General features: G+C 46.2%; 1 protein-coding gene across 5 annotated transcripts; it reads right to left on the reverse strand.

Moving 5' to 3' along the window:
• Window positions 1-2,443: 2,443 nt before the first annotated feature.
• Window positions 2,444-17,794, reverse strand: LOC310833355 (uncharacterized protein; the record flags this gene model as incomplete). Of its 5 annotated transcripts, none has more annotated exons than XM_083716054.1 (6): window positions 16,688-17,794; window positions 14,369-14,628; window positions 11,253-11,588; window positions 8,061-8,369; window positions 5,670-5,795; window positions 2,444-2,577 (listed from the first exon to the last, which is right to left on the reverse strand). In XM_083716054.1, exons 2-6 carry the CDS (start codon window positions 14,403-14,405, stop codon window positions 2,444-2,446), a joined length of 942 nt encoding a protein of 313 aa, XP_083572180.1. In that variant the 5' UTR covers window positions 14,406-14,628; window positions 16,688-17,794. The 5 variants fall into 5 exon arrangements, with proteins under 5 accessions (XP_083572180.1, XP_083572183.1, XP_083572181.1 ...); XM_083716056.1 differs by lacking the exon at window positions 16,688-17,794 and adding an exon at window positions 3,782-3,819 and having other exon boundaries at window positions 2,452-2,577; window positions 14,369-15,265; XM_083716057.1 differs by lacking the exon at window positions 16,688-17,794 and having other exon boundaries at window positions 11,253-11,531; window positions 14,369-15,265.
• Window positions 17,795-17,825: the final 31 nt, after the last annotated feature.

Below are 17,825 nucleotides of genomic sequence, written 5' to 3' on the forward strand. Positions count from 1 at the left end.
GTGGACCAGCACCCTGCTGAAAAAGTTTGCTGACCCCTGATGTATACATAGGCACACACAATTTCATATATAAAAACCATTTCAAATCTAATGCAGTGGTACCTCTGGTAATGTACTTAATTTGTTCTGGAGATCCATTCTTATCCTGAAACTGTTCTTAACCTGAAGCACCACTTTAGCTACCGGGGCCTCCCGTTGCTGCTGCGCCGCCACCATGCAATTTCTGTTCTCATCCTGAAGCAAAGTTCTTAACCTGAGTCACTATTTCTTTGTTAACGGAGTGTGTAACCTGAAGCGTATGTAACCCGAGGTACCACTGTACATAGATACCGACTGGGATGGGGGGGGGGGAAATCTAGTTGCTCACAGTTAGTGAGTCAAATTTTCCACTTACAGAATGACCAGGTAGACTTGGCCACTGAGGAAACAATACTTTATTTCTCCTCCATCTCACTTGGTTACTCAGAAAGGCATAATTATCACAACCAAACATCTTTCTCGGTGTGGTTTTCCTCTGTTGTGCAGAGGGAGCCACAAGTGCAGCAAAGCTGGCTGAGGCTGGACGCCACAAACACCTCCCGTCACACCTGCCTAAACATTTCTGAGCAGAAGGCAAGGCCCGAATGTTGCCCGAGAGCAAACTTGGTTATGTCGCTTTCCTGTCTGTGACAACAATATTTTCCATGCTCCTGCCACCCTATGCTCATCAGAAGTCGCTACAAAAGAGGTGAGGAGTTAATGGTGTTACGGCTATTTGCATTTCTGCCTCCTCTCACGATGGCTGCCTCTGAACTGGTACAGATTCCCCTCAAATAATCCCGAGAACCGTAATTTGCTAAGGGTGCTGAGATTTGTGAGGAGACCCCTGTTCCCCCTCATAGAGCTACAATTCCCAGCGTTCCTTGGGAAGGCAGGTGGTGATAATGACGGCAATAATAATAATAATAATTATTATTATTATTATTATTATTATACCCCGCCCATCTGTCTGGGTTTCCCCAACCACTCTGGGTGGCTTCCAGCAAAATATTGAAATACAATAATTCATCAAATATTAAAAGGTTCCCTAAACAGGGCTGCCTTCAGATGTCTCTTCTAAAAGTCGGAGAGTTGAACCCAGAAATCACTGGGTTAAAGCTGACCGAAAGTCCACAGGTAGCATTGTTATCAATTTACGATGGGGAAGAAGGTTCGCAGGCCATGAAGGGCTTGCTCACAAATTGATTGACAGCTGCACGAGTTATTATCGCTAGGAAGTAGAAAGGGCAAGGTGAATATAAAATGGAAGAATGGTATAAAGAGGTGTGGAATATCCCTATTAATGTTAAATGAATATGTGGTGTTAAGGTAAGATGGGGAACATGCAGGAGAAATTATTATGAGGAGATATGGAAAGTATTTGTAGAATTTGTACTGTTAAAACGGAAAGGGGTCAAACCATCACGAGACGTGTTGAAGTTTTGGGAGGTTGGATAGTTACAATGGAATGGTTTCGGTGGTGGGGTGCACATTTTTATTTTTTATTTATTATTACTTTGTTAAAATAATAAAAGAAAAGAAATCAGCTGCCAGAGTTAGGACAAAGACGAGGGTTGGAAGGAGACGAGTTTTGAGCATTGCAGTTGGCTGTGGCGTGTTCTGGGGGTGAAAGCTTTCAGTCTGTAAAAAGCAGCAAGCTGGGCAGAGGGACAGAGGGCCAGGGCTGATTTCTGCTGGCATCCAAAACAGTGTTCATGGGAGAAGCAAGGCCTTCTTGGGGTGCTATTGCTGTAAACTCCTCCATCGTGGGCTCAGGTTGTACGTATATATGTGTCAATAAACCATATAGCATAAAGACAACACAGTCTCCGCTGTGCCTCATTTCCAAAGGAAACACGAACCCTGGGCAAGCGGAATTTCGCACCCCTTGGAGATTGGGGTGCTGTGTAACAATTCATTTCCACAACAGCTGTGAGAAGGAGGTCACTGTTTCCTCCAGCTTGAAGTATGGGGAACAGGGACCTTTTGCTGACGTCGCTTGCTGGCTCTAGAAGCTGAGCTGGTGTTTCTTGTTAGTTTCTGTTTGCCACAAGCTTAGAGTCACAGGACTCTGTTTACATTCCAGAGACCTTCCAGGCTGCTGGAAGTCTCACGGGAGACGGGATGTGACGTTAGTGGTTTCCTGTTCCTTTGTTCTTTTGTTGTTTCGGTTGCTCTCTGCTTTCACAGAGAGAGGATGTATTTTCTGTCTGCGTAGCGAGAAATAAAACCCTTTGCAATATAGCCATAAATCTCATCACTTCCGCATGCTGCTGGAAACTCTGCTGTATGGGAGAACGTGCCTTGGAGCCTCATCAAAGGCTCAGGTCGTTAATTATTCATCGGGAGGGCGATTCCGGAAGATGAGCTTTATCAGCTTGGCCAAGCGGAGATCCCGACATTTCTATCCTCCCAGCCTCGCAGATCAGAATCCAAAAAGCTGCCGTAGCATGTTAGAGTCTTTTGATCCCAGACCCCAGCCACTTCTGATACTCGCTGACTCTTGTTCTTTTCTTAGGTCCTTGAAGCAAGATTTAGCTGGGCATAACAAGTGCCTTCCTGTTTCGTAAAGAGTGGAGAAACTGTTATTTGGAGCTCCAAGGCTCTCTGTACGGCCCTCAGAAATCTCCTCAGGCCACGCCTCCTCCCCTCTGGCCACACCCCCTTTCCCAAGGCCAATCCCCTCACTGACAATGTCTCGTATCCATTTGGGCCCATTTCCCTAAATATACCAGCCTCTACTGCTTTTGGGCAACATTTTGAGGGTCACATGCTTGTAGTGGGCGGGCCAGAGGCCAAAGTGGGTGGAGCAACAAATGCAAATTTTATTTTTGTTTATTTTCTACACACACATGCCCCTCTCTAGTCTCTATTCAGACATTGGACTCAGCTAGATTGGTAAAGAAAAAAAGAGTTTTACAGTGGTACCTCGCAAGACGAATGCCTCGTAAGACGAAAAACTCGCAAGACGAAAGAGTTTTTCGTTTTTTGAGTTGCTTCGCAAGATGAATTTCCCTATGGGCTTGCTTCGCAAGACGAAAACGTCTTGCAAGTTTGATTTTCAATGCATTCCTATGGGAATCCGTGCTTCGCAAGACGAAAAATTCGCAAGACGAAAAAACTCGCAGAACGAATTAATTTCGTCTTGCGAGGTACCACTGTATATGTGTTGTATATGCATTATAACAGTGTGACACCAGATGGCGCTGTGGAGTTCCGTTTTTTTGCCAATGTGATTTCTCATATAAAGTTTACAACGTGTTCTCCTCAAATGCTTCCTTGATCTGTCTATATACAGCCATGTCTGGGTTCAATGACACATTTGAGCCAGGCAAAAACGCTCAAGGACAATTCAAAGCAGGACTAGGGAGGGGTAAGACTCTGAGAAGAGTCCTGGGGGCCAGGTGCAGAGGTCTGGGGGGCCGCATCTGAACCTCAGGTATGAGGCTCCTGATCTCTGGAGCGTCATCACCTCTGTTCACAAGCAAGTTAAACTAGGCTGAAATGTCAAAAAATGTAAATTCTCCTTTCCGTTCCTTTCCTTTCCTTGCCCTGCCTCCTCCTTAGCCCAGCTGCACTTTCTCCAGTTCATGTCCAGGTGCAATTCAAAGCACCACCTGTTGGGGGCGCTATGGCATTGACAAGGGCTGGCCTGGATGACCTTGTGAGGCCCCTACAATGTATATCACATATGAAAGCACCCTCGAAATCTGGAAACGTCCCCCCTTCGCCATCTCCAAAGAAAGAGTCATAACTTTATTACCTCTGAAGATGGAGGTTCAGAGTCCTGGTATTGGGATCCTTGGGGAATAAAAGAAAAGGAGACAATTAGGAATAAAGAGATAGAGGGGCCATTCTTCTTCAGCTGCTGCTGTGAGGGCCAATATTTTTGCCAACTGCAAAAGGGACAGAGAAGAAGCTCCGTTAAGTTCAAACCTACCTAATTTGGATTTCCCAAAACAGTGGGCACGCCCCCGCCAAGGATCTGGACCTCCCAGTAGGAACTCAGGAAAAGTCCAGAATAACAGCTGAGAATGCATCATGGGAGACCAGTCTAGGGCAGCTTCCTGTTCTTACAGATCCTAACAGATCCCACTGAGAATCCCACCAACAGAAAATGTGCTCAGTCCATTTGTGGTTCCTTGCTGCTTTTCCCTGGAACATAATCCCTGCCTAAAAATCCGGTGCGAAAACACTCAAGTCCAGGGAACCTTGGGTGGGGGGCAAAATGGCCTCTCTGCCCGGCTTTTGGGCTCTCCTCCTAGCCACGCCCTCTCTCCTTAGGCCACACCCCTTACCAGCTTGCTTCGCAACCTCATTGAGTGTGCTTGCCTATCTGGAATTTGTAATTTGAACTCTGATCATGCCTAGATGGAGGGTGGTGGGGTGTAAGTTTGTGTAAAAACTGATCTACTACGCAAAGGGGGGAAAATTAACATACTTTTCCGTGTATAAGACTATGGGGGTTTTTTTTACTCTAAAATAATGTTCAAAATCGGGGCTCGCCCTATACATGGATAGTGCAGAGGGGATTTTTTCTCAAATTGGAGTCCCCAAAAATAGGGGCGTCTTATACACGGAAAAATATGCTGCAATGGTACCTCAGGTTACATACGCTTCAGGTTACATATGCTTCAGGTTACAGACTCCGTTAACCCAGAAATAGTGCTTCAGGTTAAGAACTTTGCTTCAGGATGAGAACAGAAATCGCGCTCCAGCAGTAGCAGGAGGCCCCATTAGCTAAAGTGGTGCTTCAGGTTAAGAACAGTTTCAGGTTAAGAACGGACCTCTGGAACGAATTAAGTACTTAATCCGAGGTACCACTGTATATTCATTGCTCAGCCACTTTTGCCACTGGCCCTCCCGCCACTTGCAAGTGGCCCCCGGAATATTGCCCAGCAGGAAAAATGGGGCACTCAGGCTGAAAAAGCCCTGCTGATTAGAGTGTTGGTCTATGACCTGGGAGAGCAGGGTTTGAATTCCCATTCAGCATTAAAGCTCACTGGTTGTGACCCTGGGCCAGCCACTTTCTCTTAGCCTAACCTACCTCACAGGTTGTTGTGAGGATGCAGGAAGAGATGGTCTATCAATGTAATACCGCATTTTTCGCCCTATAGGATGCACTTTTCCCCCTCCAAAAATGAAGGGGAAACGTGTGTGCGTCCTATGGGGCGAATGCAGGCTTTCGCTGAAGCCTGGAGAGCGAGAGGGGTCGGTGCACACCAACCCCTCTCGCTCTCCAGGCTTCAGGAAGCTCTCCGCAAGCCTTGGGAGCCCGCGGGAGTTCCCACCAGTCTCCCAAGGCTTCCGGAGAGCTGCCTGCATCCCGAAGCCCGGGGCGCGCTGATTAGCGTGCTCCGGGCAGATATCCGCAAGCCTGGGGAGACCGGTGCGACTTCCCGCCGGTCTCCCACAGCTTGCGGATAGCAGCCTGTTCTGGGGGCTGGGGTCGGGGGAAGCTCGGGCTTCCCCCAAAACTAGGTGCGCCCTATGGGGCAAAAAATACGGTAAATTAAATAAACAACAAAATAAAAATAAACGTGGCCCTTGAACTTAAAAAAAAGGTTCCTAAGTAAGGTTCCTTTAAGAGAGCCTGAAATAAAATTTAAACACTTGTTGTTGATTTCTTAGGACATGGCTGCTGATATTACCTAGCCTGGAGCGGCTGCGTCGAATCCAAAGGAAGCTTAAGAGAAACATCAGCAGTGTCAGAACAGCCAGGACAGACAAGGACACTGAGAAGCTGAGACATTTGTTGTCTACGACTGCAGAGGGAGCTGTAAAAGGGAAAGGGAGAGGGAGGGAGGGAACAGGCAGACATTACTTAGCAACTGCTGTGACTGACACAGAGCAGAAGAACCCCATCATTTATATTTTGCTTCATTGTGTTACTGGAGGAGGGGTGGGGTTTGCATTTCCTGAACTGAAGAAGCAAAGCTATTCTGCAAAATCCGTACTTTCCTGAATTTTGCAACGCGGTTCCCCAGCCGAAAAATAGGCACGTTGGAGAAAAGTGTGCATACCAAGCATATATTTGTGGAAATAATGTCTAAGAAGGCAATATATGTGAGAAAATGGCTTGCCCAAAATGTGCATACGTACTAGAGAAAAGCATGCACAAGAAGAATATGTTTGTGGGAATATCTCAAGGAAATGCAGCACATTATTTGAGGGAATTGCTTCCCCCAAAATGTGCATATTAGGAAAAATGCACAGTAAACTCCTGTCAAATTTCAATGAGGAATTTCTTTTAAAAATGCAAACTAATAAATGCATGAGAGGAAGTGGACTTATGAGTAGAATAACAAGAAGCTGTCAGAAACCAATGTTGAAACATTTGTCCATGTCTAGTTTTATGAGGAAAGAAGGAAGAAACCACTGTTCGCATCCTCTGCGTAATGCGCAGGTCTATAAATTTGATGCATCGCGCAGAATAATGCAAACAGAGGCCATTTCTTCTTTCCCGCCCTCTTTCGGAAATCTAGAACACAATCAAAACGAGAATTAGTAGATTATTTCACATAGAGAAAAGCCCAGTTCAATTCCTGACATCTCCAGGACTGGAAAAAGATTCATGTATGGCCTACATGACCCTTGAGGTCTCTTCAAGAGCTACAAAGCCACTTCCGCCCTTGAAGGAGATGGAGGTGCGGGCTTCATGAGCCCAGCCCTGCGCGATTGGGGGGATTCCCAACAGCATCATCCCCTGGTCAGCCAATCAGCTGGCTCTGGGGGCGTGTCCTGCCCTACTTAAGGAAGGACGTGGCCGGGGATCTCCCTCTTTCCCCACCTGCCAGCTATTCCTGCTTTTCCCACCCTCCCACCCTATAAGGTTTTTGTTCCTCGACCTTGCTATGAACCTTGGTTGGTCGCCGTTGAGGGGGCTGGTAGGAATTTTTCCACTTGGCAAATTGGCACCAGCCACTTGGTTTTCGCCTGCCTCGTAGCAAATCGTCACAACTTTATTGGTATTGGCGGTTAGGCATTGGTATTGTTCTGCAGTTGGAAGAGGGGAGGAAGAGCCATCACCTGCCCCACATATTGAAGGGTAGTCCGATAAAGGATTCTTGGGGGCTTGGCCCTGTCTGAAACCTATGGAGATGAGGGCCTAAGGCACGCCCCCAAGCGGTGACCCCGGAGGAGTTCCTAGTTGATGTGCATCAGAAGGATTCCCCCTAATGGTGGTTAACCTATCCCGGACTTCAAGCGGACGGGCTGAAGTTGGATATACAGTGGTACCTCGGATTAAATAAGCTTAAGGTTACATATGCTTCAGGTTACAGACTCCGCTAACCCAGAAATAGTACCTCGGGTTAATTGTGCTCAGGCGGCGCGGCAGCAGCAGGAGGCCCCATTAGCTAAAGTGGTGCTTCAGGTTAAGAACAGTTTCAGGTTAAGAACAGACCTCCAGAACGAATTAAGTACTTAACCCGAGGTACCACTGCAATCGGTTAGGACCAATGCCTAAGCCAATACTGCTCATCACCTGTAACCAATAAAGTTGTGGCCTTAAGGTAAAGGGACCCCTGACCATTAGGTCCAGTTGCGACCAACTCTGGGGTTGCGGCGCTCATCTCACTTTATTGGCCGAGGGAGCCGGCGTACAGCTTCTGGGTCATGTGGCCAGCATGACTAAGCCACTTCTGGCGAACCATAGCAGCACACGGAAACGCCGTTTACCTTCCCATCGGAGTGGTACCTATTTATCTACTTGCACTTTGACGTGCTTTCGAACTGCTAGGTTGGCAGGAGCTGGGACTGAGCAACGGGAGCTCACCCTGTTGCGGGGACTCGAACCGCCGACCTTCTGATCGGCAAGTCCTAGGCTCTGTGGTTTAACCCACAGCACCATCCTTAATAATTGTGTCATGTGTCTTTATTTCCACTGGGGGGGGGCGGAAACTCACCACGCAATTCTACGATTCTTTGATTCTATGGCTTAGCATATTGCATCTTCCTCTATTCCTAAGAACCAACACATGAAGATGACCAGCCAATTTTGTCGACAAGGGCAGAGGGTGACGTGACACACCACCACTCACCCGCAGGGAATTTGCCGTTCATCCTGACAGCGGTGCCCGAGGAGTTGAATCTGACCTCACACGTGAAATTTGCGGCACTCGCGTTCAAATCCAGGGGGACGTGAAGGACACTGACAAACGTCCAAGAACTGTGGTTGCTTCTCATCAGCAGCGTCTCTGGCCGGAGATGTCCAGGAACGTCCCAGGACACTTGGACGAAACTGGAAGTGCCGTGGACCAAGCAAGCCATTTCGTTTCTCTGCAAGATTCGAGATGCTTCACACGGAGCGGGCTGCAAAAGTGTCACCCAGGTGCCCTGGGTGTAGCTATCTGTGTGTGTGTTGTAGGGAACAAAGCCGAGAGTTCAGGAAACAGCAGCAACAAAACAATAATAACAACAATAAATTTTACTTATACCCCGCCCTCCCCAGCCAAGACTGGGCTCAGGGCGGCTAACACCAAATATAAAAACAATTGATTGAAATACAGCTTAAAAAACAAGATTGAAATATAACACAAAAACATTAAAATGCAGCCTCATTTCAGTGGAAACTCAAATCAAAACTTTTGGGGGGATGAAAACGTTAAGTCTTCACCAAGGCCAACTATCCAGACTGGTCCCACATGGGCCAGAAAAAAGCCAGGGAAGTCCCCAAATAGGAGTTTCAACACAGAAAGAGAAAGGAAAAAAAGAAAGAGGGGGAGGGAATCAAATTGATTCCAAGCCAAAGGCCAGGCAGAACAACTCTGTCCTACAGGCCCTGCGGAAAGAAATCAGATCCTGCAGGGCCCTGGTCTCATGAGGCAGAGCGTTCCACCAGGCTGGAGCCAGTGCTGAAAAGGCCCGGGCTCTGGTTGAAGCCAGTCTAACTTCCTTAGGGCCCGGGTGTTGCTATTTATGGACCTTGAGGCTCTCTGTGGGGCATACCGGGAAAGGCGGTCCCGTAGGTACGAGGGTCCTAGGCCGTGGAGGGCTTTAAAGGTCAAAACCAGCACCTTAAATCTGACCCTGTACTCCACCGTGAGCCAGTGCAGCTGGAAAAGCACTGAGTGAATATGCTCCCATGGCAGAGACCCCGTGAGGATCTACATTTTGTAGAGGATTTCTACAACCAAAAAAGTGTGGACTGTACAAAAAGAGAGTGTGTAGGGCTGCTCCTCTTGCTTGCTGTGCTCTTCAACCTGGTGCCATGCACCAGGAGGCAGCTTCACCTGCTGAACAGCAGCCTGAAGGGGGAGAAGGCGGAGTGACTCCACCCTGCAGCTGATCAACCTTCAAGGACACAGAGAAGGCACCGATGAAAACCAGCCGGCTTCAGTCTTCTTAAGCAGAGCTTCCAGCAGCAGTCAGATGCTGGAAACAATGCCTGCTGTTCCGGGCCCAATCTTGCTGCTTCCTGTTCATCTTGATCCTTGACCCCATGGCAATTGGATTCCCTGAGCCCTGGACTATCTGGGCATGCCGTTTGCCTGACCCTAAGGCTGGACCTGACTTCGGATGCTGAGTCTGCCTTCAGGCAAACACACCTCAGACACTCTTCTGGTTGTCTGGCTGTGATGGCCTGGGAATCCGATTCAGAGGCTGAACCGGAGGAATCCCAGCCTGCACAGGAGTCTCCGCCTCCAGGGCCGGCTGAGCTGGGGCAGGGTCTTGATTCTGAAGCGCCTACACCTGTGCCAGATCCTCAGGAGCAGACACCAGGTGAATCCACTCTGGCTCCGAAGGTGGTTGAGGACTCAGTGCTTACAGGTGAGTCTCGCCCTGGGTCCAGTAACCCTTCAGCCTCTCCTGAACTGCAGAGGCTCAGGGCAGAGAGGCGAAGGGAACTGGTTTCTCCCAGGAGGAGTGCTCGCCTCGAGGCCAGGAGAGACGGGTCTCCTGGGGGCCGGGACCAGTCAGCCCGGGTCCCAGGTTGCAGGAGCAACGTCGTCAAAGAGCTGTTTCGGCCAGCATCCAGTCCTGTTCCCCCAGAGTTCCTGTCCTTGCCCGGCTTCTCGCTGTGGACCCCACTTCGCCCATGGAGGACTGTCTGCCGACCCTCAACTGAGGTCCTGGACCTCGCCCCACGGTAACCTCCCCCCTGGACCAGCACACTGGCCTTCCTCTCCACTGAGCTCTGCACGTGGTTGCTCAGCAATGAGACTAAGAAACCTGACCATTTTCCAACTTCCCTTCTCCCACACCTAACAACTCCCTCTTTCTTTACACCTTACCCACCCCCTCACAGCTTGCCCTTAGCTCCTCGTCACACAGATTTCTCAACCCCTCTTAAAGGAAGGAGGAAGTGCTTGACAGAGCAGCTTGGTAATGCGCTGTGCGAACCACCTTTCCCCTCCATTAAACAGTTCACCCGGGTTGCCTGCCACGCCACACTGCTTCTTCACTCACTTGCTGTACATCTCACTGCTGTTGGTGTGGCCACCTATTGGTGCCCATGCCAACTGCAGCATGATGCTAACCTTATATTTTTTATGTATACAGTGGTATCTCTGGAGGCGAACAGGATCCGTTCCAGAGCCCCATTCACATCCTGAAGTGAACACAACCCGCGTCTGTGCGTCTGCCTGTGCGTGGGTTGCGATTCGCCATTTCCATGCATGCGCGTGACCTCATTTTGAGCATCTGCGCATGCCCGAGCGCGAAACCCAGAGGTAACGCGCTCTGTGCACAAAAATGTATAAATATGAGGCAATAAAGTACAAAAACTAACTTCCTTAGGGGAAGTTAGATGCAAAAATATGTGTGTTAGGAGAAAAAGACACTAAAATGCTGATGAATCCTCATTGGGACTTGCAGTCGAACCTTGGAAGTTGAATGGAATCCGTTCCGGAAGTCTGTCCAACTTCCAAAACGTTTGGAAACCAAAGAGCGGCGGCTTCTGATTGGCTGCAGGAAGCTCCCGCAGCCAATCGGAAGCTCCATTGGTCGTTTGGCTTCCAAAAATAGTTCGCAAACCGGAACTGTCACTTCCGGGTTTGCGGCCTTCGGGAGCCAAAATGTTCAACTTGCAAGGCGTTTGGGATTCAAGGTACGACCGTATTTCCAATAAAAACAAATTACAAACAAGGCAACTGAACTTAAAACTGATTGATAGGTTTCGCCCACTGTTAGTAAGGAGACAGTATAGGCTTTGAACTGAGAAGGAGGACTGTGTTGGTAGAAGAGATTCAATACCCCTCACACTCCAAAGCTCAGTCTTTTTGCTTTCTTACCTCCAACAACCAGCGAGGAGCCATTGCTGAAAGTCAAGGTGGGATTTCTCTTGGCGCACATATACAGGCCAGTATCTTCCTTTTGGGCCTTGGTGATAGCCAAGACCAGATTTTTTCCTTTTGCCTCGCAAGCAAACCTGCCTCCATCTTCCTTCTCTGAGCATTTCTTTATGAAAAGGGGTGTGCCATCCTCTCTCCTTTTATACCAGCTGAAGGACAAGCCTTTGTCTTCCACGCTTTCTGTAGAAAAGCACTCAAGTTGGGCTGGGCTCCCGGTATCTACAAAATGGAACGGCTCCGTCTGATACAATAGGAGTAACTGGACTGGTAATACTGCTGAGAGAGGGGAGAAATGATGAAAGAAGGAACGTTGCAGTTGGGTCTTGTTTCCTTTCACACAAAGGGAGATTCCCTAATGAACAAAAGCAATCCTAAGTATAGAAAGCTGGTAGGCTTTTTGGGGGGTGGGGAGAGAGAGGTCATTGTCTTCTTGTGCTGTATAAGTGATAAAGGGGAGTCACACCAGTAGTTTAAGTTTATCAGTTATCTTTTCTAGTAGGGTGGTTTCTCATATATTATAATAATAATAATAATAATAATAATAATAATAATAATAATAATAATGATGATGATGTATTATTTCTAGCCCGCCCATCTGGCTGGGTTTCCCCAGCCACTCTGGGCGGCTTCCAACAGAATATTAAAATACAATAGTCTATTAAACATGTTATGTACTGAGTTGAATAGGATCCAAAATGCAGCAGTCTGATTGGTCCTAGAACAATAGGATCCAAAATGCAGCAGTCTGATTGGTCCTAGAACAATAGGATTCAGAATGCAGCAGTCTGATTGGTCCTAGAACAATGCAGCAGTATGATTGGTCCGCAGGAGCCACCCAATCCAGCTTCAGGTGGAAGTGAATCCACAACCTGATTGGCCTACAGGAGAATCCCGGAATTAGCCAATCACATGTAGCCCATTGTGTAAATAATGTATATGAAGCAGATATTGTGGGGGAACTTCCATTCCTCCTCACCACTTTGAGCTGAATAAAGAGCATGAAATCCACTCTTGACTCCGAGTATGTTTCAAAACATTAAAAGCTTCCCTAGGCAGGGCTGCCTTTAGATGTCATCCAGGGCTTTAAAGGTCAGCACCAACAGTTTGAATTGTGCTCGGAAACGTACTGGGAGCCAGTGTAGGTCTTTCGGTACCAGTGGTCTATGTCTATTCTATCGGTCTTCCCAGTGTCTAGTTACAATATTTAGCTGCACGCTCTTTCCCCCACAAAGTCTATGACAATAGTGTCTCATTCGATCTGTGAAAAAGGCTCTATAAATCGAAAGTGGCCACGTTATATGTAATTTCCCATTTATTTGTTTCGTAACCCAAAGAATTTTTTTAAAAAAATAAAAACTATTTTTAAAAGGTATAGAAAGCTGGTTACCCCTATTCCAAACTCCTTTCAGGAGGAATTTGACTTATACTACCTTTTTTGCTGGTGAAGTTCTGCCAGATTGTGGGGTCCTGAACAGCAACATCACTGGAAAACACCTTTTTGGGAGTCTTAAGCCAGAGTAAATTTAAGAATGTCGGCTGAACTGGGGTGAGGGACAATAGTATGTTTCTGATTTAGCCAGTGCTTTTTTCTTTTAAAAATGTTTAGGGGTACTCTCATTTTGACTCAAGAAAATCACCATTTTATAGTTCAAATGAGGAAACATAAATACAGTAAATGGACAAAAGTACAAAGATTCACAAAATGTTTAGGAGTATGTGTACCCCTGTGTACCCCCAGAAAAAACAACAACACTGGAATCTGCTGAGGTGAAAAACTTACACCAGCTCAGTTAGGAAAGTGCAAGCTCCACCAAACCGAAATTCTCTAATCCCAGTCTATCTTGGGTTTGGATTGTACTGTTAGGCAGAATCCGTCAACCTTGGCTCCCCAGAGAACACTGAACTACAGATCTCATCATCCCCAGCCAGTTCAGCCAATGGTCAAGGATGATGGGAGTTATAGTCCAATGATACCTGGGGGTGCAAGGTTGAATAGGGCGGATCTAAATCCATTAGTTGTATTTATTTCAGAAATTTGTACCCCACCTGCTGTTGTTAATGTTTTCAGAATGCCCTTAAAAATAACCTAAAACCATTGAAAACCAGTCTTGTACATTTGTGTGTGTGTGTGTGTGTGTGTTTTAAAAAAAACACCTGCTGGTTTTATCAATATTTTGATAATTTTATTATGCCTACTGTTTCAAAAGTCTATTTTCGTTGCTTATTTTCATTGCTTAATTTATAATTTTATGTAAATTATATTGCTTTTAATTAAGCAGTACAGAATCTGATAAATAAATATTTTTTCAAGTACCTTAAGGTCCAAAGTTTAAAGAAGTTTTGTTTTGTTTTTAAGCAGTTCTTCCGCATAGGCTATGACTGTAAGAAATCTATATGTCTTGTGGATTCTCAAGACTAACAGATTTATTTTGGCATAAGGGTTTGTGGACTACAGTTCATCAAATGCTTGAAGTGTTATACTCGGAGAGGGGGAGATGTGAACAGAGAAATCTGAAGAGTGGGGTGAAAAGGAATTGCAATGGAAGAGTTAGTCTATTGCTTTTTGATGCAAAGCTCAAATAAATACAAGATAAACCGAATGACCTTTCACAACGGCAGCAATCAGAGATAACATAATCCTGCTAGCTGTGCTCCAATAATTCTTTGTAAACCACTTTGAGGGCTTTTTAAAAACCATCAAGGAGTATATAAATCTTATGAAATCAAATAAATAAATACTTTAACAGCTAGTAGGGGAGAGAGATCTCTTGTCTCAACTGAGTCCTAAACTAATAGGATCAAATTTGCTGGTGCATTCCAGTTCAGCAAATTTCACACCACAGCTATACATTAAATAAGTAAATAAAGTCTTTGGTTGGAGACCGGTAACTTTCAGGCTTAGAATCATAGAGTTGGAAGAGACCACAAGGGCCATCCAACTCTATCTTGCACCAGAGTATCCTGGGAGAACATTCAACACACACACCCTGATCCCTCCCCCACCCTCCCAGAATAATAATCATTAAATGATTCAGATGAAACGCATAAGTCATTACCTGCGCAGATCAAAATGAGGCACTGCGGGAACTGCATCCCCCAAAGTCGTCAGCTGCGCCCAGGAGCCCCGAGCCTGCGTTTGAAACGGCAACTTTGAGAAAAAGGGTCTGAGAGCATTCTGACCCCATTTCCTTTGTGAAGAAACCCAGCCTCCGCGTGGGTGGTACAGTTTGAGACCAGGTGGCTGAACAGAATAACAGTGCGGCTTCACAAGTACAGTGGTACCTCGGGTTACATATGCTTCAGGTTACAGACTCTGCTAACCCAGAAGTAGTACCTCGGGTTAAGAACTTTGCTTCAGGATGAGAAGAGAAATCGTGCTCTGGCGGCACGGCAGCAGCGGGTGGCCCCATTAGCTAAAGTGGTGCTTCAGGTTAAGAACAGTTTCAGGTTAAAAACAGACCTCCGGAACGAATTAAGTACTTAACCCGAGGTACCACTGTAGTCATTTGCTGAATGTGGATTGGTTCCAGGGCTTGGACGCAGTCAGGACCGGATTTACGTATAAGCTAAACAAGCTATAGCTTAGGACCCCATTCTCTTGGGGCCCCCCCAAAAAAATTAAAGGGGGGAAAAACTGGATGTACATTTCCAAAATATAAGATAAAAAACAAATAAAATAAAACCTACATACAACAACAGTGTTTTGTGTTGTGTAGGCTCCTGTGATGTAAGTCATGGGCCTCACCTGCTAGCCTGCTCCCTAAAATATCACTGGTTTGCTCCTTTCTATATATAGGGTGCCTACATTCTGCATGGACTTGTTGCAGGACAACATGTGCAAATGGCTTTAGATACCTATTTGGTTCATAAATTACCATATAGCATATATTCAACACACAAAAAACAGTGACAATTTGATGTTGACAAAGGACAGCTGGACATATAAAGGGCCCCATTACCTTCAGTAGCTTAGGGCCTCCTCAAACCTATATCTGGCCCTGGACACAGTGAAGGCTTTGGGTCTTGCAATTCGCTGGGCCGCAGCACGGAACAGATGCCAACACTAGTTGGCGTGGGGTGGGATTCTGTCTCCTCAGAAGGGATGCAGGGTGGGGGGGAATTCAATTCAATTCACATCTGAAGGCAAATCTATCAAATTCACAATATCTGGAACCAGGTGAAACCTAAAACACAGTCGTCTTTCAAGATTTGCCATTGTCGTGAATTTTGCAATGTAGTTGCACAATGTAGTTTTAAAAAAACAACTAGCAAATTAATGGAAATTATGGATTCTTTTTTATTATTGGGTGGAATTCAAGGCTGCACTCTTCCAATAGTTCTGCTTGCCAGATGGAACAATTCTTCCCTCTCTTATCTGTCCTGGGGTGGGGGGTTCCCTAACCCCCTTGAGGTAATTTTTTTTGGGGGGGGGCACAGAGGGAAGGGCTTCCACTTATGGGCCTCATTAGGTGAATCCCACCCATTACTATAAAATGGTGATGACTTATTAGTCAATTTTTTATGAGAAGCAGCATACCAAAAACCAGCACCTACAGAGTAAACGCTAAAACACATTCATATTGATATGAAAAGGGAGGCCTAAAACATCCTACGCACTGAAGGAGGCCACAGATAATTTAACAGCGTGGTGGAAAAGAAGTGTAGTTTTTTGTGTTTTGTTTTGCCTGGCATCTAAAATAGATAGTGGAAACTTATCTTCATGTAAACTGCTTTTGATAAGGTGTTTTGTTTTGTTTGCAATCAAGCAGTGTATAAATTTTGTTAGATATGAAGTAGCTTTGAGGCTTTTATTGTTTATAGCGGCTAACAAATAATTTACGGAAGATCCACACCATACAGTTAAAGCACTTGACATCTCCTTGCAGAGCTATAATTCCCAGCACCTAAAAAAAACTACAGTTCCCAGGATTCTTTGGAGGGAATCATGCACTTGAAATGTGCATTTGGCGTGCCTGGCATTACCACCCATCGTTCTTTTCTCTCTCTGCTTTCCTTTCCTTTTGCAGGGAAGTATAGTCCTGGGTTAAACCACAGGGCCTAGGACTTGCCGATCAGAAGATCAGCAGTTCGAATCCCCACGACGGGGTGAGCTCCCTTTGCTCGGTCTCTGCTCCTGCCAACCTAGCAGTTCGAAAGCACGTCAAAGTGCAAGTAGATAAATAGGTACCACTCCGGTGGGAAGTTAAACGGCGTTTCCGTGTGCTGCTCTGGTTCGCCAGAAGCGGCTTAGTCCTGCTGGCCACATGACCCGGAAGCTGTACGCCGGCTCCCTCGGCCAATAAAGCGAGATGAGCGCCACAACCCCAGAGTCGGTCACGACTGGACCTAACGGTCAGGGGTCCCTTTACCTTTACCTATAGTCCTGGGCTACATTTTGGAGTCCCTTGTTCTGCCATCCTCCTCTTGACTATTCCAGCCTTGATCTCGCTCTCCAGAAAGCACTGTGCCAAGGGTGATGGCATTTGTAAGACCTTTCCTTTACAGCCAACTATTACGCAAGGCAACATAGATGAACTTTCCCCTTTGCCTCGCTTTCTTCCTTGCAGGGGAGGCAAAGCAAAAAGCAAGGCGTATACTTAGGAGGAAGATCCCTCAGGGAACTGACATCCTCGTCTTCTTTTTAAAGTTATATTGCTTCTTGTTTGGGTGGATGGCTTAAAATGATCAGCCCAAAGCCTTCGGGCAGTCTGCGTTTGGAAAGCATGAAATTATATTTGAACAGTATTATTACTATTAATGACTTTGCCGTGTTTAATTTATTAAGGTGTTATATTAAATCAATTTTAAAAGAATGGATAGATAAATGAGGCGTACCTGACTAATTAGGCTAGACATTAGGCCAGGGTTGGGCAGGTAGTGGCTGTAGGGGTGACAGAAAGAGAGGGAAGAAAAAAGGCTGGGAGAGAAGTGGCTGAAGGAGAGAAAAAGAGAAAGGAATGGCAGAAAGAGTGCTTTTCATTTAAGAAACAGACACAATAAAAATGAAAAGTAAAATTGAAAAAAGAGTGCTTTTCATTTAAGAAACAAACACAGTAAAACTGAAAACCAGCTCAGCCTCCTTTGTGAGGCTGTCTTTGACCTCTCTCTCTTCTTTCCATTTCAGTTACGCAGAAGTATGTTTCAACAACCCAAATGTGGTCGGACTGTGTCCTGGTAAAAGTTTGCCTTTTTTTGCAGAAGAAGGGCAGAGGCAAAGAAAGAAAACACACCTCAGAATTTAGTATTTTTTACGTGCTAAGTTTTAGACGGCTTATATTAAACACAACCTTTTTCATTACAGTACTCGGTAGGGCTTCTTGCAACTCTGTGCCTCTCAGGGGGGTGAGAAACATTTTTGTGGGGTGCATTCACTTCAGTCTTTTTTGGGGGGGTCATCTGTTGGGTGGGTGTGCACATTCTACTGCAATGAAATGAAAGGGTCTCTCCATGAATTAATGGAGGGTGAAAAAACTGCTTGTTACACCGTGTCCTATAGGTGTGAGTCTTCCCTCC

Source organism: Podarcis gaigeae, assembly GCF_964106915.1.
Source record: "Podarcis gaigeae genome assembly, chromosome: 16".
Taxonomy (NCBI): domain Eukaryota; kingdom Metazoa; phylum Chordata; class Lepidosauria; order Squamata; family Lacertidae; genus Podarcis; species Podarcis gaigeae.